The sequence below is a fragment of the Sturnira hondurensis genome, unplaced genomic scaffold (assembly GCF_014824575.4).
Source record: "Sturnira hondurensis isolate 20B ecotype Veracruz unplaced genomic scaffold, ASM1482457v3 Scaffold0004136, whole genome shotgun sequence".
Lineage (NCBI taxonomy): Eukaryota > Metazoa > Chordata > Mammalia > Chiroptera > Phyllostomidae > Sturnira > Sturnira hondurensis.
The window spans coordinates 31,871,118-31,897,696 of record NW_028076767.1 but is presented as its reverse complement, the minus strand read 5'-3'; the positions used below and the strand labels follow the sequence as shown (position 1 = coordinate 31,897,696).

The window sequence follows — 26,579 nt, the reverse complement described above, 5'->3', positions numbered from 1 at the left end:
CTGCTCTAAACCCCCAGCTGCCCTTCTTTTAGAGGATCAGCATCCAAAATCTGGGTTTGGAAAGTGGGTCCTGGAGCGGAGGCAGCGCAAGTGTCTGACTTTATTAAGTGCATCCACTCCTCTGGGTTCTGACAGCTGTCCCCATGCTGTGTAGGGTCACCAGAGACATGCCGTCACTGAGGCCTTGGTCACAAGGCTCCTCTGTTGGACCTGTCCGGGTGTTTGCCTGACCCCTTTTTTGCAAGGACCCCTGACATCAATTGTTCCCACTTGCGGTTGTATCCAGGAGGCGTACTGCAGATAATCCTGCTTTGCTGTGGTTGTTCAGATTATTTAAATGGTGTCAAGCACACTCAAAAAGAGTCAGGAGGCTTTGCCTAGAAATAAAATAACAAAGATTTATTTGAGGGCCTTACGGTTTGCCAACGGGAAACACTAGAACATTCAGAGTGTTCTGAAGGAGAAAAAAAGCTGAGGGTTCTGATAGTGAAAAGTACATTCTTGAGAAGAATCAGTCCTGTATTCTTAGACCCTGGGGTGGTCTGAGATGGCAACCTTCAGCTGTCTGGTGATCTGACAATGAGATAATCTCTCCTGAGGTCATTCGGATGGTCATCTGAGGGTTCGAAGGATGTCCAGGCGCTGGTGCCCAGTGACCCGATGGGCGTGCAGGTACTGGTGCAGGACTGGAAAGTTCAGAAGTTTACGTTCCCAGAATCAATGAAAACAAGCATCGAATTGTTTTCTCATGCTTCAGTCCACTTAATTTTAATAATTTAGTAGCTCTACTATCATGGTTCCATTTTATTCTGTCACTCTATTCCTCAATTATAGAGTGATTAGTTGTCATTCCTTTGGCTGTCTAGGACACTTTGGAACTGATTTTCATGTCTGACGCAGTTATCCTCAGAGCCTGGGGGTCTCTGCTCTGGTCTTCATCCCAGGGGTCTCTGTCCTGTTTGATGTTCGCAGTGTGATTGTGAGTCGTGTATGCTGCCGGGGATGTTCTGCCAAGTCAACACTATTCTGGTTCCAAAGAAGTAAATCGACACTGTGTTGATTGTGTGAGATCATTTATGACCGTAACGTTGGGGCTGCATACCCAAACATAATCCAATCTTGATGGCTCCTCCTGTGTCTTCGGATTCTTCCAGGCAGAAGTGGCCCCTCAGATGCGGGGCCTGGATCTTCACTGAGGGGAAATCTCCCATCCCTTCAAGTCTAATGCCCTTCAGGAACATGACTTTGGGTTAAAACTTAGATGGTGTAAATGGCAAGCACAAGTCCATGGTCAAGGCTCTTCACTTTATGTAAAACAGAAGTGTTGAGGAATGTTTAGGTTTCAGCTTGAAAACTTTGGGGTTCTCTGTAAGATCCGGGAGGAGCTTCTTGGGTCTGGATGTGGTCAGAGCACTGAAACGCTGAGAGAGAAGCAATGAGAGCCCAGGGGTCAGCCAGGGTGACGGCGATCTGGCCGGCAGGTGGCGGCGGTGCTGGCTCGGTTGGGGTTGCTCTGATGCTCCCTCCGTCAGCCTTCCAGCCACAAGGATGATGAGATGAGGGTGGTAAAGGCTCCCTACATAATCCTTCATTGTCAAACATCTCATTTTACAGATAGGGAAACCAAGGCCAAAGCAGGGAGGGGACTTGCCCAAGTTCACAGAGTGGGGCAGAAGCTGAAGCAGGTCTGGAACCCAGGCCTCCCTGCTCCCACATGGTGGGGGCGAAAAGGTGGACAGGAGAGGAATGAGAGGCATCTCCTCTCCTCTCCTCTCCTCCTCTTGTGGCCCGTCACTTGGCTTTGGCCACCTGGATGATCACGAAGCCCTTGATGTCCGAGAAGTGGGAGCTGACAAGGTCCACCTGTAGCTGCCTTGAACCACTCTTGGAGGGGGTGATGCTGAACTGGACCAAGGCCCTCTCCTGGGGCTCTAGGCTGGGCACACTGGGGAAAGGGGAAAGGAGAAAGGAAGACCATCAACACTCTCTCATTCTCGAGCCTGGCCTGCCAGCCATGGCTCTCCAGAACTCTCCAGATCAAGGTCACACCCTGTGGCTTGACATTCAAGCCTCCAACTTAATAGGCTCCATTAATATACTTACAACTTAATCTTCCCTTCCCAGTCAGTTAGGCTATTCTCCTCCCTATGCCCTGAACATTTCTTATGCTTCTTCTGTCAGGGATTTTTTTCATCACTGTTCTTCCTAACTAGGATGTCTATCCCATTTAAATCTGACCCAAAGCCAAGATCAAATTTCTCTTCTCCAGGAGACCTTCCCTTCCCTGACTACACCAGCAAAGGAGACTTCTAACTGGGAAGTCCTCCTTCCTTCTTGATACTCAAAATCTCCTGAATTAATAATTTAAGGTCTAGATGAAATATCAGCTCTACTGTGGCTTCACCATGGTCCCACCTCATCCCCACTCAAGGGCTGACTCTGATTCCCCAGACCTCGGGGACCCGTGTGTCTGCATAAATCACACTGTCTTCATTTAAAAGGCCATCTGTCTCTAAAAGCCCTTCTCAAGGAAGAACCTCATTTTTTCATCTTGGTGTTCCCAACAGTTGACATGTTGCTCAGAGCACAGGTCAGTATGGTCAGGACCATAGGAATGAATGAGTGAATGAATGAAAGAATGAATGAGTACATGAATCATTGAGAATGAATAAGTAGATAAATTAGTGTAAATAAATGGAACATGTGTGAATGAGACAGTGAGTATATAAATGAATGAGTGAGTGAATGTGTAAAGGAGTGAGCAAGTTGAAGAAAGAATGAATGGATGAATGAACCACTCACAACTCAGCTGAATATAAATGGATAAGTGAGTGAATGAGTAAAAACATGGAAAAAAGAGTGAGCGAATGAGTGAGTAAAAGAGAGCAAATGAATAAAAGTGAGTTAATACATAAGTAAATGTAGGAATGAATGAAAATATGAGTAAGTGAATAGTGAGTGGATGAGTTTCATAATTAAGTTAATGATTACATGAATGAATGAAGGCTGATGTGTTGAGGCAGTGGGCTAATTCCTGGGGGTCCAGAATCTCTCCTGCACTGCCTCACCAGCAGCTTCTCTATGGCCCATCTTATAACAAGGCAGCCACACCCCCTACTTCCAGCCCCCACAAACTGGCACTTACCTGATGCTCTGCTGTCCCTGGAGAAGGCCACTGCCCTCCACCATCAGCTTACAGTCCTCCACTCTCTCCAAGAGGGGGTTGACCACCACCACTTCCACTCCAACTGCCACCCCCACCACGGCTGGGCCCAGCACCTGGAGAGGCAATACCCATAAATCATCCCATTCCTCCAGCAAAACTCACGGTCCTGGCTGGGTAAGAGAATGGGGCAAAATCATGTCTACCCCTTGCTTTCATATACCTAGTGACCAAGCTCCATCATTATATCCATGCCTCCACCTCCACATCCTCGCCATTTCTCCCACTCTTGAGAGCTGAAGCTGGAGCTAAACACATAAACCCCCCCGATTCTGATTCCCTCCCTCAGCTCTGCTAGGAACAGGGTGGTGGGTGCAGACAGGAGTCACCTTGATGGTGATGAAGTCCTCCAGAGTAATGTCTTTTTCTACCAGGAGCTTCTCTCCTTTGCTGACAAGGCACATGGCAGCCAAGAGGATCTTTTTGTCCTCTGTCAGGTCTTCCTTATATTGAGAGTAAGAGATTGTGATTGGGATCCTTTTCTCTGGAAGGGAAAGCAGGGGTGGGAGTTGGGGATCCAACGTTCTTTTTCAGAAGAACCCAGAAAGAGGAAGGGAAGGTTCAACCCATAGCTACGCTCTTTCTGGTCCTTGCAACCAACGGAGGCAGGCATTATCATGATCAGTTCACAGATGAAGAAACCTAAGGCTCAGGGAGGGTGATCTCTCATCCAGTGTCCTCTGGCAAGTAAATTAAGGAGCTAAATGAGATGGGATTCACAGATGAAGAAACCTAAGGCTCAGGGAGGGCGATCTCTCATCCAGTGTCCTCTGGCAAGTAAATTAAGGAGCTAAATGAGATGGGATTCAAATTCAGACCAGGCAGCTACCATGACAACAGGCTGTCTCTCCAAGAGCTCCTGGAGATGTGTTTATAATTTTCCTCGTTGTTCCAGATGGAAATCTCTCAGTTCATCAATCATTTATCTCGTCAGGAACACACTCGCTGTGTATTGAGCACCCATCATGTGCTAGGCACAGAGAAGAGGGAAGCCAAAGACCTGTCTCAAGCTTCCAATCCAGGGAGGAGGCCAATTTCTTTGCAGTTCTTCAAATCTTCCCTCTCCATTAAAGCCTAGTCAGCCCCACCAGTTATGAAAACCCTTCACTGATACCCCCACCCAGTGATCTTGTGCCCCCTACTGAGCTCCTATGGTCCTGGCCATCTCTGTCTCTCTCACCAGCCACAAGCACCCTGCCTATGTATTCTCTTCCTGTAAGTATGGATCACCACAGCCCGTGTCTGTCAGTCATACTCGGGATAAAATTTAGTTTGTTCCAGGCCCTAGCATCCTCTACTGCTCTCTTGCCACTGCTTTCTTTATTTCTGTTGCCTTCCTGCCCTTGAAGGCATCTGAGTTTTAAACCTGTGGAAAAGGTCCTTAAAGGGCTTGAACTTGGCTCACAGTCATTATTCCCTGAGAATTTTCATTAGGAGCAAAGATTACAAAAAACCTACAGCTACAACATACCTTATGATGAGAAGCTCAAAGCTTCCCCAGTAAGATTGGGAACAAGGTAAAGATGTCTCCTCTCATCACTCCTTTTTAACATTGTACTGGAGGTTTTAGCTAAGGCAATAAGACAAGAAAAGGAAATAAAAGTATCTAGACTGGGAAGGAAGAAACAGAACTCTTTGTTCACAGACGACATGACATCTATGTGCAAGATCTGAAAAAACAACATCAAAAAATCCTAGAACTAATATGTGATTACAGCAAGGTCACAGGATACAAAATTAATATAAGAAACCAATCACTTTCCTATACACCAACAGTGAAGTGAGATTTCAAATTAAAAACACAATGTCATTTGCATTAGCGCCGCCAAAGTGAAATACTTAGGCATTGATCTAACAAAATATATACAAGATCTATATGAAGAACACAACAAAACTGTGATGAAACAAACCAAAGAACTAAATAAAAGGAGAGATATTTCATGTTCATGTATAGGAAGGCTCAATAACTTCCAGATATCAGTTCTTCCTGCCTTGACCTCTATTTAAGGCAACTCTATCGAAGTCCCAGCAAGTTATTCCATGGATATTGAAAAACTGATTCTAAAGTTTATGTGGCAAGGCAAAAGACCCAGAACCACTAACACAGTATTGAAGGAGACGATCAGAGGAAGGACGCTGCCTGACTTCAAGGCTTACTAAAAGCTACAGAAATCACAACAGTGGTATTGGTGAAAGAATAGACAAATACATCAATGGAACAAAACAGAGAACCCAGAACACAAATATAATCAATAGGTCTTTGACAAAGGAGCAAAGGAAATGATAGAGAAGAAATGATAGATCTTAAAAACAAATGATGCTGGAATAATTGGACATCCAAATACAAATAAACAAACAAGCATAAATAACTGTAGACACAGATTTATACCCTTTACAAAAATGCGCTCAAATGGATCATAAGGCTAAATGTACAATGCAAAACTATGAAACCTGTACGAGAAAACCTAGAGATCTTGGGTGTAACCCAACTTTTTAGATGCAACATCACAGGCACAATCCGGGAAAGAAAAATTGACAAGTTGTACTTCATTAAAATTAAACCTTCTGCCCTGTGAAAGACGCTGTCAAGAAAATGAGAAGGCAGGCCACAGACTGGGAAACAGTATTTGCAAAAGACAAATATGTCAAAAGACTGTTACCCCCAGTATGTAAGGAACTCTTGAAGTCAACAATAAGAAAATGAACAACACAAGTAAAAAATGGGCAAAGGATAGGAACATCCAAGAAGCTTCACAGATGCATATGAAAAGGTGCTGAACATCTTACACCATTCAGACACTGCAAATGAAAACAGCAATGAGATCCTAGTCCACACCCATCAGAATGGCAAAAATCCAAAACACCGACACCACCGAACACTGGAAAGGATGCAGAGCAGCAGGAGCTCCTGTTTACTGCTGGTGGAATATAAAATGGTAGACATTTTGAAAGATAGTTTGGCAGTTTCTCAGAAAACTATACATGCTTTTATACTATCCAGCAATCATGCTCCTTGGTATTTACCCAAAGGAATTGAAAACGGTTCTCCCAAAACCTGCGTGCAGATGTTTATAGCAGTTTTCTTTATAACCGCTCAAACTTGGAAGCCACCAAGATGTCTTTCAGTAGGTGAATGCATAAATAAACTGTGGTACATCCATATAATGGAATGTTATTCAGCACTAAAAAGAAATGAGCTACTAAAGCCACACACACACACACACACGCACACACGCACACAAACCACGGAGTAATTTAAAATACATGTTTCTAAGTGAAAGAAAGCCTTTTCCAATTTGAAAAGGCTGTAGGACCTTCACAAAAAGGTGAAACCATGGAGACAGTGAAAAAATCAGTGGCTGTCAAGGGTCTGAGGAGAGGAAAGGAGGAACGAATTGGTGAAAAACCCCCAAATGCCCTAGAATTTTAGGGCAGTGAAACTATTCTACATGATATTCTAGTGGTGGATGCATGTCATCATGCATTCGCCAAAACCATAGAACGCGCAACATAGTGAACCTAATGTAGACTGTGGACTTTAGTTATAAATGACGTATCAATATTAACTCATCGGCTATAACAAATGTACCACACTAATGCAAGATGTTAATAATACGGAAAGATGGGAGGTTGTGAGGGTGCTGTTAGGGTAAAGCTGCTAAAAATGTCTAATTAAAAAATGATAAATTTAACTAAGTGATGCACTTTAATAGTCACCATTTGGCTCAGTAATATCATGTTTTCGAATCTATTCTAACAAAACAGTAAAAATTCAGGTGAGAAAAATGGGATTTTTTTTTGCACCAAGGTGTTTACTTTAGATGTTTATATTTTGAAATAGTTATAAGCTGGTAATTACCCAAAGGAGGGGGGAAGATAAAATAAATCACTATATATTTATTTACAGATCACACACCTATTAAAGTGATGTTAACAAAAGGCTTATAAAAATTTTAAGTTACGATGTAATGTGAAAAGAGTAGGGCACCCCCTGGCTGGTGTGGCTCAGTGGATTGAGCACGGGCCTGTGAACCCCACCATCGCAGTTCGATTCCCAGTCAGGGCACATGCCTGGGTTGCAGGCCAGTTCCCAGCAGGGGACTCATGAGAGGCAACCATACATTGATATTTCTCTCTTTCTTCCCTTCCCTTCCCCTCTAAAAATAAATAAATAAAATCTTAAAAAAAAAGAGTAGGGTACCAATGAATCTTTGCAATATAATTAGAACTGTGTTTTTCAAAAAGCAAACAGGCACTAAAAAATTGGAATGAAGATATGTTAATTTGTAGGTGGGTGGCAGGGATCATGTGTGATCTTTCTCTTGTGTGCTTTAAATTGTTAGTGAGTATGTATTATTTTCAATATAAAAATTGCTGAAAGCCAGGAGATAGTATATGTTAATTAATATTTCATTATAAAGTGTGACTTAGATTTGGTGAAAATTAAATGGCACCTCCTTTGCATGTTTCACGCCTTGTCAAAATACTCAAGTTTCACTCTCCAGAAATTGGACCAAAGGAACAATTTCTTTCTTTTTTTTTTTTTTTTTACTTTTTCAAAATTTAATTTTGTTCAAGTACAGTGTATAAAGGACACATGGTCAAAAACTAAGGGGGGTGGAAATGGGAGGGAGGTGGGGAGCACTGGGGGGGCGTGGGATGGGATGGAAGTAAAAGACAGAAAAAAGGATAAAAGGAACAATTTCTTCGTGTAATTGAATCCCTAGGGTCCAGAAGGTATGTGAAGAGATAGGTAAAGAGAAAGGAGCCAGGGGGGAAGGGCCATAGAGACATGTAAACAGAGACAGAGAGAGAGAAGGAAAAGGAGAAAGAATAATCACGTGCCATGCACTTAGTAAGTCATGTATGAGGTCCTACCCAGGCCCCGGGAATCCAACCCACAGCCCCTTGGATCGCAGGCTGGCACCCAGTCCACTGAGCCACACCAGCCAGGCCTGGGACACCTCTCTGATCTGCTCCTCTCATGCAGAACACCTGGGTTTTAGAAAGGTAACACAATGCATATCCCGTGTATTATGAAAGGTTCCCAGCAAGTGTTTATTTGGCACGTAAATAGTGATACTAATTCGACAGAGTATAAATCACCTCACCGTTAGGTCAGTGTTTCCACCAGATGAGGATGGACTTTAATTACTACTCTCAATATTTAGCCCCGCCCCACCCCGAGCCTCAGTTTTCTCATCTGGAGCAGATGAGAGAGGCGCAAGGCACTGAGCACGCGCTAGGAGTACTCTTTTTCTTTCCTGGAAGTGAATGCGGGGTTGTGGGAAGTCAAGCCCCGCCCCCAACCCTCCAGGTCCCGCCCCTCGGAGGCATTCTTACCTTCCTTCGGCCCCAGGCACACGGTGTGGGATTCTTGCAGGATCTCTGCCACCGGCTTGCGGGTGTAGAGGATGGTGGCACTGCTCAGGTTGACTCGGACCTTCTGGGCCCGGGAGACGAGGTTGGTCAAGCACAGGGCCAGCTTTAGGTCATGGCCCAGCAAGGGTGGCTCCAGCACACTGAACTTGCCGGTGATGCTGGGCTTGGCGGCGGGTTCTAGAAGGTCCTCATGCCAGAGACCACGGCCACCGCCCCTGCGGATCCGTCCTCTCCTTCCAGAGGTTTCCACGCCGAACAGCTTCCTCAGGGCCTTCCTGTACACCTGCCTCTCTTTCCGGGACCCTGCAAGGGCATCGCACACCCCTGAGACCCAAGGCCACCTTCTCTCGTTTCCCCTCTTCTCCAGGCAAAACCACCCTCACCAGCTCACCGCTTTAATCCACCGAGGCTGGAGCCTCAGATTGACAGCCCAGGGGCCGCATGCAGACCTCAGCATTGTGTTTGGTTCTGGGACTATTTAAATAAAATTTTCAGCAGTCGCCACCCACCTCGGATCAGAAATTTCACACAATACAGATTTGTAGCGTCTTTGACAACTGGGTCTGAGATCTCATGTGATAATAATAGCTGTCACTTCCAGAGACTGACTCCGTGCCCCCATGAGGTAGGTGCTGTTATCCCCCTTTTACAGAGAAGGGTCCCAAGGCACAGAGAAGTACAGCAACTTGTAAGGGAGGCAGGATTTGAAACCAAGCAGTCTGGTTCCACTTGCATAGTTGTTTTTTTTTTAAGATTTTATTCATCTATTCTAGACAGAGGGGAAGGGAGGAAGAAAGAGAGGGAGAGGAGGTCTCACTTCCCGCCTTGAAGCCTGTGGTGTGCAGTCTCGCCCACGGCTACCCCCCCCCCCCCCGCCCCGCCCCGCCCCGCCCGGGTTCCTTAGTGCTGTTCGCCTGGGCCTGAAGCAACCGCGTCGTGGCTCGAAGGTTCTTTAACATCTCCTGTTTTATTATTGAAATGTATGTGAATTTTGCATTCTACTTTATAATGTGTTCATGATACATTTTACTAGAAGATGTTTCATTTCCCTGCCAAAGAATGTCACCGTCACTTTCTCAGGGAGGCCCTTTCTGACCATCTGATTTTTAAAAACAGCTTTATTCAGATGTGGTTGCATAACCTACCACTCACCCACTTAAGGAATGCGGTTCAGTGTTTTTTGAATACTTACAGAATTGTGCACCCATCACCACAGTCTAATTTTGGAACATTTCATCGCCCCCCAAAACTCTGTCACGGTTGGTGGTCAGTTCCCATTTCTCCTCATTGGGCTCCCAGTCCCAGGTAACCGCCAGTCTAAGTTCTAACTTGTCTGTTCTGGACATTTCATAGAAAAGGAGTTATACAATGTGTGGTCTTTTGGGACTAGTTTTTTTTTTTCTTAACATGTTTTCAAGGGTCCTCCAGTTTGTAGTGTGTTTTCAGTACTTCATTTTTTAAAATATGGCTGAATAATCTTCCATTACAGGAATACACCGCTTTTTATTTATCCATTGATAGACATTTGGGGTGTTCCACTCTTTAGCTTTGTGAAAAAGTTTATGAATGTTCATGTACGAGTTTTTCTGTGCATGTTTGTTTTCTTTTTTTGAACTTACAACCTGTTTTCCGAAGCAGTCGCACTGCTGTGCATTGCTGCTGGCGGTGTACGAGTGTTCTAGTCACTCCACTTATCGTACACGTGTGTGATGACGGCGGGTCTAGTGGGTGTGAGGTGCTACGTTAGCTGCAGTTTCCATTTGCATTTCCCTAGGGACTAATGGTCTTGAGCATCTTTTCATGTGTTTATTGGCCATCTGTGCATCATCCTTGGAGTTATTTATTCAAATCCCTCGCCCATTTGAAAAATTGAATTATTTATTTTTTACTATTCAGTTGTGAGAATTCTTTGTATATTCTGGATATACGTCCCTCACTAGAGACAAATTTTGTTTTGCAAAAAAATTTGCAAATATCTCTCTTATTCTGTGGGCTTTCTACTTTCTTGATAGTATAATTTGTAGCACAAGTTTTTAAAATTTTGATGAAGTCCAAGTTTTTTTTTCGTTACTTGTGCTCTTGATGCCATCTCGAAAACATCTTCGTTAACCCAAGGTTACAAAGATGAACTGTTACGTTTTCTCTTAAAAGGTCATGACCTTAGCTCTTACAGTGGAAGGGGAAGTTGGCATGTCACTGCTGTGGGGGCACACCTGTCCTGTCTGGCTTTCTGAGCCGAGTGTCACCCGCGCAGGGAGAGGAGAACCGATGGGAGATGGCAGGGGGAGGACAGCCCATCGACCTCTCTCCCGACCCAGGCTTTTATTTTTATTTTTATTTTAGAGAGAGAGGGGGAGGAAGAGAGAGATAAACATTGATTTATTGTTCCACGTATTTATGCCTTCATTGGTTGCTAGCTGTATGTGCCCTGCCTGGGGATGGAACCTGCAACCTTGGCATATTCGGACAATGCTCTGACCAACTGAGCACCTGGCTGGGCTTCCCCACTCAGCCCTTGAATGGTGCAAAGAGTATAGATGAGTGTGGGAGCCACAGCCCTGCAAAACCCCAGAAGAACCTGGGGCAAAATTGTGATAAATCAGAGGAGAGCTGTGTGACAGCCAGTGGGGCAGGAAGGGCCCTTCTTGCCCCAATCACACTGTGGGGCAAGAAGGGGGCAAATGTTTCAAGAAATCCACAGTGCCTGGGGGAACAGCACAGGCGTGAGTCCTGATGGCACAGGTTGCAATAGAGCCACCATCTGTCCCCCACAAGCAGAGTTAACTAGGAGCTTTCTTCTCTCCTCCTCCTCCTCCTTGGCCCAACACTCAATATTGGCCGGATGTTGGAATTGCCTGAGAGCTTTTAAAACTCCTGGTGCCTGGGTCACACTCTATAAAGCCTGTGATTCAATTAATTGGGGGCACAAGTCTGGGTTGCTGTGGTCAATTAAAAATGGCCATCATGCCCTGGCTGGTGTGTCTCAGTGGACTGAGTGCCAGCCTGCAAACCAAAGGGTCGCTGGTTTGATTCCTGGTCAGGGCACATGCGTGGGTTGTGGGCCGCGTCCCCCCCAGTGAAGGGTCCTCGAGAGGCAACCACACATTGATGTTTCTCTTGCTCTCTTTCTCTGTCCCTTCCCCTCTGGCTAAAAATAAACAAAATAAAAATAAATGGCCATCATACTTTCTTTGCAACTTCTACCATCAAGAGGTAGCTAAAGGCACTTGGCTCTCAAAGCACAGACACAGTACTGAACAAAGCTATCGCCACCAGAATAGAAGGGGAAGGGCCATCCTTGGTTACCCACAATTGTCCCTCTGGAGCAGGGGGGTCATCTGAGGAGGCTGATGGAGGCCACCGTGCTGCCCTTACCTTCTGGGTATTTGTAGAGGCTTGTGATGTCCACCCGGGAGTCGCTCCCCACCGCCTTCGTGCTGATGCACCTCCCGATCTTCTTCGTGTCAGAATACACACGTTCCCTGCTCTCATCCTCATTGCAGAGCCAGGTGACATAGTCTGCATTGACCTCCGCAAACACAAAGGGGCCATCGTGGGCCAGGTGCACGTCACCCTCACGGATGGCGGCGACCGAGGCTGGGCCGCACTGGAACACGCCTGGGCAGGAGAGGTGGGCGTGAGCGGCATGGATGAGGAAAATCGGGGGTCTGGCACCCACCTGGCTGAGCCCTTACCTTCGCTCTCCTCCTGGGGGGTGGCGTCCAGAACCTGCCAGCCATTGTAAGAGGGGCCCAGGTCCTGCCGGGCAAACCAGCTCTCATTCCAGACATGGAAATTCCTGCCACAGAGAGAAAATGGGGCGGGGTGGCCTACAGTGGGCCCAGAGGGCCATGGTGGGGCAAGTTCCTAGTGCAAGCCAGTCCCTGGGCCGGCCGCCTGCAGGAGGGCTGCCTCTGCGCCTTGTGAACCATTTATTCAGCTGTATGGGTGGCAACATACTGTGTGGGCACGCCAAGAACCTGCTGTTTGAGTTACCAGAAATGCAGCTGTAAATAAGACAGGAGATCTTTTGCCCTCATGCAGTTCACCTTCCAACAAAGGAGGCAGATTGGGAGAGAAGCAAAATTAAGTAAGCAGGTAAATAAAACAGATGCAAATACTGTCTTTTGCTGTGTATAATGCGCTTCTGTGTGTGATGTGCACCCACGCGTTTGGCCCAAAATTTCAGGAAAACAATCTTTGGTTTTAATTTTTTAACTCAAACATTTATTTTTTTATATTTAGAAACAAAACCAGTTATATTCCAGGGTATTATTTTGCATATGGACATTGTTATTGTTTTTTAGAGTTGTACTTTTAATGAACATGCATAAGTAAAAGAATTAAAAACATTTACCGTATTTTTCAGACTATAAGACACACTCCTCCCTAAATTTGGGAGGGAAATGGGAGTGCATCTTATAGTCCAAATGTAGCTTACCTAGCTCGCTGTGTGTGGAGGGGTGGTGGCCTATGTTATTTATGTTATTAAATATTTCACCACCTTTTTTCCTTCAAAAATTTTTTTCCTATTTTCCTCCTCTAAAACCTAGGTGCATCTTATGGTCCAGTACATCTTATAGTTCCGAAAATTTGGTATATAGATATGAAATGAGTAATTCCCATGTATAATGTGCACCCTTATTCTTCTCTCAAAAATTTGGGCAAAAAAGTGTGCATCGTACATGACCAAAGTGGGAGACAATGTGCTGTGGAAAGGAGGCCAGGGATGGAGACCGCCTGCCGGAGGCCGACTGCAGGCCGATGGCATCTGAGACAAAGAGTTTCGCCAGAGGAACAATGAAGGCAACCGTGCTCCAGGCAGGAGGACTTTTTTTTTTTCCTTTTAAATCAAATTCTACTTGCGAACTTGCAAAAGAGTGTCTATAAAATAAAACAGCAAGATATTTAAATAGACTAGGGTGGACCGTGTCTGTTTGCGGGCGTATTTGGTTTTTAGACATGTCCCACATAACCACACACATTCATTCTCTTTTAAATACAGCATGAACTGATGAGTTTTTTGTCTTTAGCTGAACGTTTATTCTGAAATTATGGTGCCTCAATTATATTAACAGCCCAGTAGTTTCCTTTTAAATTAGGCCCTGCTTTAATTTTTTTGGAATAATGGAAAAGGAGCTGGGACAGTTCTGGCTTCCGAGTAAAACTGCGACTGAGCGGAAACTCAGCGAATTGTGGTGCAGAGCTGCACCCGGTACTGTGGGCTCCTGAGGACTCCGCTTCTCTGTGGTCCAGCAGAAGGAACGTTTTAGAAGAGTCACCTGATAAGCTCTACCAAAGACACAAAACAGGCGTACCAAATGCGGTCTTCGATTAGGCTCCAAGCATGCTGGCCTAGCAAATGGTTGCATATTTGTGTTAAATCTTTTAAAAGTCCCATTACTGATACTTAAGAGTCTTTATCCCACCCAGAAATCGAACTGTCAAACATTAAATGTAAGTGGCATGCACACAAGCTCTCGAGACCAGAAAAAGCTCAGTGTGTCCGAGGAACAGAAAGCGTGTATCTCCGGGCTGCAGCAAACATGGGATGTCCGTAGGGTTCAGGTTAGGCAGGGCTCTAGGGGTCGGGGTACAGAGGTCAGGCTTTAAGTGCCTATGTTAGAGATGAGACTATGGGACTAGAAAAGGTGACACAGGCTCATACAGTAAGAAAGCAGCAGAGAGAAACCCTAGTTGGCCAACTTGGCACCTTAACAGCTGGTCTCCGAACCGAGCCCTCGTTAGGTAGATAATGGTCTTTGGGAAAATACCTTGATTAGCGTCTGGGGGTAAAAGGGAGGAGAGTGATAACCTGCATGGTGAGAGAGAGTCCCCAGCGTCCAAAAGAAGCATCTGTCTCTTCTGCTTGAGCGAAAAAGAGTGTAATTTTCGTGGTGTTCCTGCAGGCAGAGGGAGTGAAGAGAAGCAAGAAGAGCAGGGAAGGGGAGAAGAGAGGCAGAGAGGTGCCATGAGGCTGGAGACGGGCTGGGGTAAAGGCTCCAGGGCATAGTCCCTGGGGTGGCGAGGGCCTTCTGAGGCCAGGGTTACCCAGGCTGTCTGTGTTCTGTCTTGTGTGCTTGTCACGGTTTCCCCTGCACTTTGCGAAGTTGACAGGTGTGACAAGTAGCACATGATTAAAAAGACAGTCCAACAAGGTCACTCACTGAAACCTTGTTTATAAGAGGCAACCGTTGGTCCATCCACGGCAGATGGTTAGATAAACAGTGTTTCCCCATACAACTTAAAGGCCGACCAGTTTCATACCCCTGCTTGTCCACTCACTAGCTGTGTGGCCTTAGACAAATTACTTAGCCTCTCTGTGCTTGGTCTCCTCACTGGCAACACAGAGATAACAATACCAGCTTGCTCACAAGGCTTTTTAGAGGAGTGCGTGAGTTAGTGTATGTCTAGCACTTAGAGCTGGGCCTGGCACAGACCAGTGTGATATAATTATTTCACACACTATAAAAATAAGGAAACCTTGAATATACTGATCTGAAATTCTTAAATGTATGAGCAAGATGAACAGTACAGGCGTATCTCAAAGATGTTGTGGGTTCGGTTCCAGACCATTGCAATACAGTGAAGTATCACATTCAAGGAAGTTGTAATGTTTTTGCTGATGGAGTGTCTTCCTGTCAATTTGTCAAAAATGCAACATCTGTGAAGCCCAGTAAAGTGAAACGCGGTAAAACGAGGTATGCCTTGTTACACAATGCTGCCTGTGTTGAAGAGCAGGGGTGTGAGAGGCCTGTGTGCGTGCCCCCTCCTGTGTCTGCTGAGCTCCTCCCTCTCTGGAAAGAGACGTGAGACACTTAATCACACTGCAGCCTCCAGGGGCAGGACAGGGAGGCTGGACCCGGGTGGGAGGGAGACTTACCCTGTGACCCATTTTGCACCTACCTTTGGAATATGAAAGCACAAGAATGTGCTTCCTATTTAAAAAAATTAACATTAATTTTTTAAAGCTTTGTGAGAAGAGTGTCATTTGAGCTGAGAAGGAGGTTGTTCCCTGCCCCACCGCTGCCCACCCCCCCCTCCCCCAAGCAGCCAGTGCCCAGGCAGCTGAGGGAGAAGCACGAACTTTGGCTCCTCTGTCATAGGCCTCTGTGGAGGGCTTTGTCCCACAGCGGTGTGGAGGGGGGACCTAGGATTGAAGGCAGTCAGATCTCAAGCCCCCCCAAAAACCTGTGAGTCATGTGTTCAAAGACCCCTGCCTCTCAGCAGAGTCTCTACTTAGAGTCTCTTCAAAGACTGGCCCCTCCCCTCGGAGGGTGCCCCTCCCTCCGACTCAGCAGGGCTGGGCTCCAGATCCCAGTCTGGTTCGTGAGTCCCTGGGACCTACCACATGCTGTCGTCTGTCAGGTCCTCCAGGGTCCGCCCGAAGGAGTCTACGAATTTGTCCACACTCAGGTTCCTGTCTGTGTCATGGGCAGAGTTGAAGTTGGACACAACCCGGGTTGGAATCCCCAAGCACCTGAGGACTGAAGAGTAGGAGGCTGATGAGGTTCCAGAAGCAGGCCAGGACCCTGGACTGGGGAGGGGTCTGGCTCCTCCAGCAGGCGGCCCCCTCTTTTCTGGCCACAGGCTCCTGCTTATCTCTTTCTACTAGTCAGGGCTGAGACTCCTGGCTCCACTCTCAGAAACACTGCCACCTCCTGTACATTCTCTTGGGGGACTTCTGGAGAGCCTGCTGTCAGCCCCCTTTTGAAGAGACAGGCTCCAAGGCTGGCAGGACCTTAGCAGCCACGTAACAGTCATGTAGCAGCCTGAGAGGTTCAGAGGCCTTGGGGCCGCCGGACTCGCCCCACAGCTCTCAATGTGTTCCCGGCAGGGGGAGCTGGGACTCCTTCCGCAAAATGAATGATCAACAATCTCATAAATGAACTATCTGGTTTCTTTCTTCATTAACCAGACTTCTATCTTCCCATCACGGATAAAGAAAGACTGGGGTTTTTTTTGGAGGGAGAAGGAGGCCTATGTAAATATATGCAAATGAACACAAATGAGAGAACAGGCCCAGGACTGGGGGCCTTCTTTCCCTGGGTACCTGTGCACATGACTCCAGCGAAGACCCAGCACTGGCCATATTTGACAGGCTTGAACCTGCCCTTGAACCACTTGTGCAGGATGGCCACGCTGCCACGCCATTGCAGTGGGCTGGTGCCGCCACCGTACTTGCCTCGCCACTGGCCTTGAATCACGCCCCGGTCGTTGTTGCTGTTCACCTGGGCAGACGAGGACATGGGCAGGACTCCCTTTCAGCAGCCTCCTCACTGTAAAACCACCTCCCACTTTGGACCGCCCCATCATTTGTGGTTGCCCCCTGCTTTTAAATTGTCTGAAAATGCGGGTTGCCTACTGTCGTAAAGTATCTGTTTTTTGCTGCCATTTATTATTACTTGCAATTACTTCCCAATAAGATTCTCCATTGTTGAAAATTGGCTACAGTTTTAGAACGTTTCCTGTTTTAAATGGGGTGTTTGGGGGGACTGTTGGTTGTGTAATAAATAGAGAGACAGTTAGCATTCATTAAATGCCTACTGTGTGCCAGGCACTATTCTAAAGGCTTTGGGCAAATGACATTAACTCGCTTAAAGTAAATTCTATTGATACTACTTTCCTTTTGTTTTCAGAAGAAAAAAAATGGTATTCCGAGAGGTTAAGGGCCTTGCCCAGATCACACAGGAAGTTAGTAGGTGGAGTCCAGGACTTGCCCCCCAAGGCCAGAGCGCTCTGCCCCCAGCACTGCTCACTGCTGCTGAGTCTCTGTGCCCCGAGGTCTCGAGGAATCCAGAGTATCAAATATGAGAAAAACAGCTCTGTCCACTTTTGGAGTCACGGTACGCACCCACTGACCTTAACACTTGCTTTCTTAGAGGCAGATGCAAGCCCCTCTGGCTACCTCCTGGGGAAAAGGACTCCGGCGTGTAATAGATTAAAGATGGCAAACCTCCCCTGGGAAGGTGTGTCTGCGCATCCTCTCCCCGAATCTGGGCTGGCCCGTGACTACTTTGACCGGTGACTATGGAGGAAGTGATGCTATGCCAGTCGGCAGGCCCAGGCCTTATACAGCTGGTAGCTCCTCTTCGTCTTTTGGGGAGAAGTCAGGTGCCATGCCTGATTACCCTGAGATTTCCATGCTCTGAGGAAACCCAACATGGCCACATGAAAAGGCTGCACGGAGAGAGAGAGCGGCGACTGGCCAGCCCCAGCTCCCCCCACTATCCCAGCCCAGAGCCAGGCAGGAGTGTGAGCAAGCCTTCTTCACATTCCAGCAGATGTGGCATGGAAGACAGCCAAGGACACGTTCACTGTCGGACACAAGGCCCCAGGTACATGGTCCTGCCACACCAGCCCAGTCGTCTGCAGCCGTCTAGACACACCCCGCCGAGCATCTTGGAGCAGACACTAGCCATCCTGCACAAGTCCCTGATCTGCAACATTGCGAGTGGTTGTTCTACACTGCTGAGTTTCGGTGCAGTTTGTTAGGCAGCAACAGAGAGTTAAAACAGGAGGTGACTTGGGCACAGCCCTAGGGTCTGTCTGGGACCCATGACAGAGTGCAGATGCAGGGAAGGTGGGCTCCTTACCATGGCGCTGATGACCCTGGTGATGTAGATGGGGTCGTGGCGGCAGGATACATCGGTGGCTGGGTCTTTTTGGTGACTGGGGCTTCGGTCCAGGACGGAGAGGCAAATGTTCAGGATGTCCTCTTCAAACTGTCCCCAGACAGGCAGCGCTTGGAGGCTGGAGCCTCAGCCATGCTCCAGACCCTCCCCTCACCTTCACCGGGTCCGTCACTTTTGTTGTGCAGGGGAGTTGGCCTCCCCTTACCCACCAGGGTCACCACAGAGCACCCCCAAGTCTCAGAAACCCTTCTTGAAAGAGTCATCGGGGAGCCCTGGCTGGTGTGGCTCAGTGGGTTGAGCTCCTGCCTGTGAACTGAAAGGTCTCCAGCTCTCCTCCTGGGTTTCAGGCCAGGGCCCCGGATGGGGTCGAGTGAGAGGCAACTCACGCATTGATGTTTCTCTCCCTCCCTCCCCCTCTCTCTAAAAATAAATAAATAAAATCTTTTAAAACAAAGTCATCTGGGAACCAGGAGCTCAACCTTAGTCATCCCTTCTCCTGCTCAGTAGCCGCCCCACTCTGCCTGGCTCCCTGGTACCCACAGCGAGTGCCCAGGTGTTGCTTGTGGTCCTGCAGTCCCATCGACCCCACTGGCCTGCCTGTTTGGCTTATATGATTTTTCAACTGTATTTGAATTCATTGGCATACTGGGGGATTCATTGAAAACCTGGGAGATTTTACAGAGACTAAAATTTCTAGTCTCTGCAAATTTGTAAGGTCTGGGAACCCTCCCTTTCCACATGGACTAAGAGGGGATGCTGGAAGTGGTTACCCTTTAGGTGGACCCTGGACTCTCCAGTGTGTCCTCCCTGCTCAGCCCCTGAGCCCCGAATGCTTTCCACTCCCAGCTTGTCAGTCGAGGTGCTTAACTCGCCCGGCCAGCCTCCTGCTGCTTGAACACCCGGAGCCCAGGCAGACTGAACTCCTCCAATAGAACCTCAGCTACCCTCTGACTTCCTGCCTCCACGCTGCTCTGTCTGCTCTTTCCTCTGCCTGTCCAGACCCCACCCAACTTTGGATGCCCAGCCCCAGTACCTGAAGCCTTCCACATCCCAGTGTGTGTGTGTGGGGGGGGGTTGGCATTTTCTTTCACGCTCTTCTGAACTTCCTCTCCTCCCGCCTCTACTACCCTGACTTCCCTCTGCCCATTGTACCTTGTATTGTGGCTTTATCTAAGGCCAGTGGCTCTCAAGGGGGCTCCAGACCAGCAGCCCTGGCGTCACCTGGGAACTTGTTAGAAATGCAAATTCTCGGCATCCTTCCTCCCACCCAAACTACTGAGTCAGCCGCTCTGGGAGTGGGGCCCAGCCATCTGTGCGTTTCAGGGAGCCCTCCATATGATGCTGGTGCACGCTTCAGATTGAGCACCCTTGGGCTGAGCCATTTATCTTTCTACAGTGGATCTGGTCCCTTGTTTCCCAATTATATCCACAGCTTTTGCCTTGCCAAGGACCCAGCGCAGGCCCTGACACCACCAATAGTAGGTGAATGAATGAATGAATGAATTTGCTGTAGGAGTCAGACAGTTTGTTCCTCCTGGGAAGAAGCAAGCAGACAACAGTTCTCCCGGGCTGAGATTTTGCACACCCCAGCCCACATCCCCCTTCTGGCCTGTGCCCCTGGAGACCTGCCCGAAGTTCCAGCCTTGGGCTCGGATGTGCTTCTCCACGCCTCGGAAGATGACCCCGCTGTCATTCAGCACGTACTCCTGTCTCTCCTCCTCAGAGGCCAGAAACACGTCGTCCTCTGAAAAGCAGTCATCAGGCCCAGCGTGGGCTGGGGCTCTGGCCTTGCCAGCCTGGGGGAGGGGCTACGTCAGGGATCGGCTGCAGGATGGGGCTGGGAGGCTGACTGGGGCAGGGGAGGCCTAGAGGGGCTTGCTGGGCTCCCAGGCTGCCGTGAGGCCAAGCCCCACACCACCTGGCTGGTCTTGCCTCAGACAGGGACTAAGCCCAACACAGCCCAAGACTGAGGGCTTTTAGGAGTCCTGATGCCTCTGGGTGATCTTACTGATGCCTCCAGCAGCCTCATATTTCTTAAATACTAGTAAGAATACTGACCCCAGGACACCTTATGATGTGCTTTGTACATGATAAGCATTAGTGCTGTGAGTTCTCACCATAACCCTAAAAGGTAGGCACTGTCATCCCCATGTTATAGATGAGAAAACTGAGACACACAGAGGGAAGCAACAGCAGAGCTGGGACTGAGCCAAGGCTGTCTGGTGGCTAAAGCCCAGCTCTTACCCACTCCCGGGCCTCTCCTGCCATCAGGCCCCATCCCTGCCCACTGGCCTCTGCACACTGGACACCGCCAATCCCCACCCCTCCGCACAGGCTGCGGTGGAGCTACCAGGTTCCTCTGCCCAGTGCCCACCTCTGTCCAGGCCAGGCTCTCACCAAGCTCTCAGCATTCACCTCCATGTCTATTAACCTGCCTCCCAGCCTCCCTCTAAGGGCAGGCCCTCCTCCAGGCCCGCTTCCAGGAAAACCTCTGCCTTGGACTTGGCAGCTCCTACCTGAGCACCATGGATTGAAGAGGAGAACAAACTCGCCCAGCTTCCGGTCACTGTGTTTGCGGCGAGAGGAAACCCTGAAGCTCAGGAGGTATCGGCCCATGACGGCATCGGGAGGGCTGGTGAGGCCGATGGTCACTGTGTTCTCCTCCTGAGCTTCCTTCGCTGCCTTCCAGGCGGTCTGCTCCTCCGGCTCCGACATCGGGATCACAGCTTTGGTGCGCAGAGCCTCGGAAGCCTGGGGTCCTGGAGGGGAGGAGAGGGAATTGGGAGACCCGGCCACCCCCAGGAAACCCAGAGAAGCGGAAGCACTGCACTGCTGAAAGTGCAGCCTTCACCCCTGCACTGCTGGGACGCTGCTGCGGGGTGGACCTGACCAAGACACAACAGGGCCAGTGGAAGAACGGGGTACTCAGCTGTCCTGATTCCCACCCACCTCCTGGATGAAAGAGAAAGTGACGGGGCCTTTGAGACCAAAGTCTGCCTTTTGTCTGGCCAGGAGAGAAAGGCTCGGGCTCCAGAAGGGCCTGCTGGTTTCCTGTAACTTCGCAGAGCCACACATTCTGCAATATCCTCAGGATTCCAGAGTGGTCATCTCATGTCTCCTACTGCCTGCTGGCAGCACCTCCCAGCCACCCTCAGAAAGCTGTCATTAGAAGCTTGCAGGGTTCAGGGCTCAGCCCAGCTATAAGGATTTGCTTCCCTTCAAGTCTGGGCTGATGATGACCACAGGGTCTCGGTCACTGGTCACGAGGCAAGTGTTTCTGACTGTGGAGCCGTGGAGGTTGCTGGTGAGCCGGTTACCTGTCTCCACGGTGAAGATGAGGGTGTCCTTGCTGTCCAGGGGACAGCTCAGCTTCAGGGCGAAGGTGAACATCTGGCCCCTGCGGACCACCAGCTCCGGGCAGGGGTACTCCTCGGTGTGGTGTGCAGCACCATTCCTCGGCCGCTGCCAGTCCACCTCGGTGACTCTGACCCCTGCGCAGGGAGGGGACAGAGAGATGAGGGAAAGCCCTGGGCATGCTTCTCATCCATGCCCTGCCGTCCACGGGCTTGTGCGTGTCAGCCACATGCTCGTGTGTGCACTATTTATCCTGTACAGTAGGTTCTGGTCTGTGTGGTAGTTATGTGCTATCAAGGCCCCATGAACACTGAAGTAGTGAGCACTGAGCCATCACTTCTGGGGGAAGAGCAAGGCCAGACCCCGGTGAGCCTCTGGGCACTGTTTTCCCATCAATTGATTGTTACACAACCTCGTTTTATGTGTGTTTCTGCTTAAAGGCATCTTATTTAATACACTATTGATCTATTAACACGAAACTGATGGACAATAGCCGTAGAGTTTGTGCCTGAATGAAGCTTATCTAACATGTGTTCTTTGTATAAGGTGCATCGTAGCCTCCCTGGGTTGGAACACTAGACAGCGCTCTCACACTCTGCCAGGGGCCGTTATCAACAGCAAAATTACCAAAAAAAAAAAAAAAAAAGGAAAAAGAAAAGAAAAGAAAGACAACAATGCAGAAAACACGGCATTAAATGGGCTGCAGAAGGCCATCTGTCTGTAGTGCGAGAGCAGGAGTCCAAAGAGCAGCGCGTGCGTGTTAGGCGACCCCGTTTTTCACCACTGTGCCCGTGACTGTGAGTGACCGTGAAGCACCCAGTGAATTGACTTGGAGTTCAAAGTAACTTTGAGCGAGTAGGCCAATGTGCAAACACGGAATTTTCAAATATGGGAATTGACTGTATATTCTCTGTGCCAGACTGGCGCTTTGATGTGTCCGTGAATCAGGTAAATGTGGGCGTGCCCTGGAGAGACACGGGGCGAGGCCGTGTGGCTCAGCGGTCATGAGCCCTGCCTTGGGGACCAGCTGTGTGGGTTCAGCTCCTGACTTGGTCATCTACGGGTGACACTACCTTGTGCTTGCCCTCTCTGTACTCCAGTTTACCCTTCTGTGGAGTGGGAGTAATAATAGTTGTGGAGGAAATGTCCAGCCCAAGTGCCCGTCATTTGGAGCCCTGAGAACAAGAGCATTCTATTCCAGACAAGCGAGGTTTACACCCAAAACTAATCATCATTCTGATACATGCTGTCAAGCAAAGCACACGAAGCTGAAAGAAAGTATCAAAGAGGGGCCTGGCCGGGTCTGCAGAGTGACAGGCGAGGCTTGCTTGAGGGAGTGGCATTTAGACAGCCTTGAAGTGGATGGGGTGTCCGCAGGGGAGGGGTGGGTGGCATACCCAGCCTCAACCCAGGCATCCTTTCCCTCCATCCACTTCATCGACTTCAGTGTTCATTCATCCAGGCGTCAGCGTTGTGCTGGGGGCCGCAGGCTCCGCAGCCATGAAGCGAACATTGGCCCTGCCGCCAGGAAGTTGACAATCCAGCAGAAGAGTGGATACACCTCACGCATCGCAGAGCGAGCTTCGGAAAGTATCCTCACAGCATGGCACCTGGTTTCCCCCTGGTCGGGTGAGCCAGGAGACCAAGGCAGACGCTGCAGTGCCCCTTATGACCTAACCTCAGAAGTTGTATTCTGCCACTTCTACTTTATGCTGTTGGCCAAGGCAGTTACCAAGGTCTGCACAGGTTCAAGGGGAGGGAACACACCCCACCCGTTGATGAAAATGAGTCAATGTCGCATTGTAAGAAGAACAGGTGAGATGATATATATATAACCGTCCTATGAAATCCAATCTGCCACACTTGAGAGCCATGGAAATAATATCACCAAGTGCTCCCTGACTGAGGGGACCTGCCACGGGGCTCTTGGCCCTATTTTATTTGTTGCCTAGTATATTGTAAGTGCTCAGTAATTCTTACCTGGACTATTTAATAAAACTTCCTATGAACCAAGCATTCTTTGAAATATTTTATAAATATTAGCCCATTTAATTTTCATAAACCAAGCGACGGAGTACTATTATTATTCCGACTTCGTGGATGGGGAAACGGAGGCTCAGAGTCACACAGCTGGTAAGTGACGGAGCTGGGACCCTGGATCCTGAGCCTGTGCTTGTCTGGACCCTCTAGGCCACATTGCCATTACCTTTGACCCCACAGGAGTCAAACACCCAGAAGTCCCAGACTCCAAAAACATGACATAAGCTTTGTCCATGTGCATCAGAGCAATGGCCAGTGTTTGGACAGAGCTGGCCAAAATGTTTGGCTTTGTACATACTCTAGAACCTTCATATAACTGTGGTTAGGGGAATGGCTGATTGTATTTTCCAAAGGTGGTTGCAATAGTATCTCTCGTCCCATGTACTTTTCCTATAATATGACACTGATACTTCTCCCACTGAATCTGGGGAGAATTGTGGCTAAAACAGAATGACATCTTCTGTTGACTTTCAAAACTAAGTGATACAAGTGGACACGGCTTTTCCCTGGTTCCCTTGAATTGGTTGATCTTGGAACCCAGCACCATGCCATGGAAAAAGCCAAATGGCCCACAGAGGAGCCCCCGCAGAGAGGGCTCAAGACCTCCACCCACAGTCTGCCGAGCTCCCAGCACACAGCTGCCATTTACTTGGCAGCCAGAGGAGTGAGCCATCTTGCAAGCAAATCCTCCAGCCCCAAGTCACAATGACCCACGGGACACCAAATGGGACATGGACAAGCTGTCCTCATGGACTCTGCCCAGGTAACGGGTCCCTGAGTGAGAGGATGGCTGCTGTTGTGAGCCTCGTGGTGCTGGGTGGTTTGTCGTACAGCAGGAGAGAACCGACACACGGAGGGAGCCCAGTAACAACAACAGCCCAGTAATTTTCCGACAAGCCCAGTGGAGTCAGAACTCAAAGGTAGATTTGATTTGGTTTAAGTAGTATCAGTAAATGTCTGATGTGTTGGACACATCTTCATGGGCTGCTGGACACAGCCCAGATCCTCATCCACGTCTGTTGATTCCATTATCAGGAGGAAAAAAAAAACCAGCACGTGGGCTGTTGATTCCCACATGCTGAATTTTTAACGTGAAACTGGTGTCTGCATAAATCTGTAGGACTCCTCTTCAGTAATAACATTCAGCTCTTCTTTGCAACATTTAAACCCAAACTTGGAGGCTGGGTAAGGCTGTCCCAGGCAATGTGAAAGCCACCCTGCCCTCAACTATGATACTAAGAATAAAAAGATTAATAGCCCACCTATTCATGCTTACTATGAGTCAGACAATATTCTCTGATGTGGGTACCTTTATTTGAGGAACATCTTAGGGGGAAAAGGATGGGGCCCCTAAACTCTTGTCTTTTGAGGTTTACTATTATTGGAAGTTTTTTGATAAAATGAGGTGGTCTCAATGGAGGTTTGCTGCTGTTATCACTCAAGTTTACATCTTCACTCTGACCTCTCCTTGGAAATTCAAACACTGTAATCACCCGAAATCTCCATTCGGTGGTCTTCTAGGCAAATCTAACCTAACATGCTGAACTCTTGATTTCTTGCCTGCTCCACCCCCAAGTCTCAGCTCTTCCCATCTTGGTGGGTGGCATCCCATCTGTTCTGGGGCCCAGGGACGAACCAAGAAAACTTTGATTCTCCTTTGCTCTCACATTCCTTGTCTAATCCATCATCAAGTTGACATGGTACCACCTCCAAAACCTGCCCCGTATCCATTCTACGTCTCTGTTTTCACTGCTACCCTGGACCAAGGCACTGACGTCTCTCTCATCTAGACTGTGAAAGCCTTCTAATTGCTCTCCGCTTGTGCAGGGCAGGCTGCTGCTAGTCTCAATACCTAGGCCTGAGATTCTTGGAAAAGGCTAGTTCTGGCTAACCTGGCATCACAGTTTGGGGCTAATGACTGAACACTCGAATAGGAACGTACACAGCTGATACGTGTGTCCCAAGCTTGGGAGCCCTAACAGCCACCTCTGTGGTTGGTGAGCCAGAACTGTACAGGACCCCTGGTCAGCAGTGCCCCCTGTGGTAGGGGGCTTCCTCATCGGCTTGCCAAATTGTCACATTTGAGAGTAGGGCTGAAACCTTCCCATCGAGTTCTTGGGCCGGAACAGATTTCTCAAATCTCAGAACTTTGGTTTCAGGTGGTCTCTGTTTGGCCTGAAAACACAGGCAGGAACACCACTTACCTTGTACATCAGATTGCCTAATCTAATAATAGCAGCAGGGCTGGAAGGACCATTAGAATCCCAGGTCTCTTTTACTGAAAGGAACTAAGACCCAGTCTGGGAAAAAAGGGACTTTATCTTCTTCTTCTTTTTTTTTAAGATTTTATTTATTCTATTTTTAGACAGAGGGGAAGGGAGGGAGAAAAAGAGGAAGAGAAGCATCAATGTGTGGTTGCTTCTTGTGCACTCCCAACTGGGGACCTGGCCTATAACCCAGGCAAGTGCCCTGACTGGGAAACGAACCAGCGACCCTTTGATTTGCAGGCCAGTGCTCAATCCACTGAGCCACACCAGCCAGGGTAAGAAAGGGACTCTTGTCTGAGGGCACGTTGGAACTGAAGCCCACAAAGACAAGCCATGACCTATGTTGGAACAAGCAGGAAGAGAATGCATTTCCTTCCTTCCTTCCTTCCTTCCTTCCTTCCTTCCTTCCTTCCTTCCTTCCTTCCTTCCTTCCTCTCTCTCTCTCTCTCTCTGTCTTTCCTTCCTTCCTTCTTTCTTGGATGAGTCAGGAGTACAAGGTTATAATCATCTCAGCCCTGGCATAGCCCAGAGGGCTTACGGTGGGGGTGGGGGCAGTTTACAGGTGTGGGAGGTTCCTGGATCTCGGGCCCTGGGTTCATGCCCTGATAATTCCTCCTTGGCTTCCCCTTTCCCTGTCACAGCCAAAACCAGCCCCCACCACCCTCTGGGCATCTGAAG

At 48.5% G+C, this 26,579-nt stretch overlaps 1 protein-coding gene across 1 annotated transcript; it reads right to left on the bottom strand.

Moving 5' to 3' along the window:
• Positions 1–1,791: 1,791 nt before the first annotated feature.
• On the bottom strand, positions 1,792–25,365 carry TGM6 (transglutaminase 6). The gene is made up of 13 exons (XM_037044773.1): positions 25,302–25,365; positions 21,558–21,731; positions 20,757–20,999; positions 19,866–19,984; positions 18,202–18,330; positions 16,659–16,836; positions 15,954–16,092; positions 12,301–12,404; positions 11,981–12,223; positions 8,567–8,908; positions 3,553–3,707; positions 3,146–3,279; positions 1,792–1,945 (listed from the first exon to the last, which is right to left on the bottom strand). The coding sequence occupies exons 1-13, from the start codon at positions 25,363–25,365 to the stop codon at positions 1,792–1,794; spliced, it is 2,178 nt and encodes a 725-aa protein (XP_036900668.1).
• Between the last annotated feature and the right edge of the window lie 1,214 nt (positions 25,366–26,579).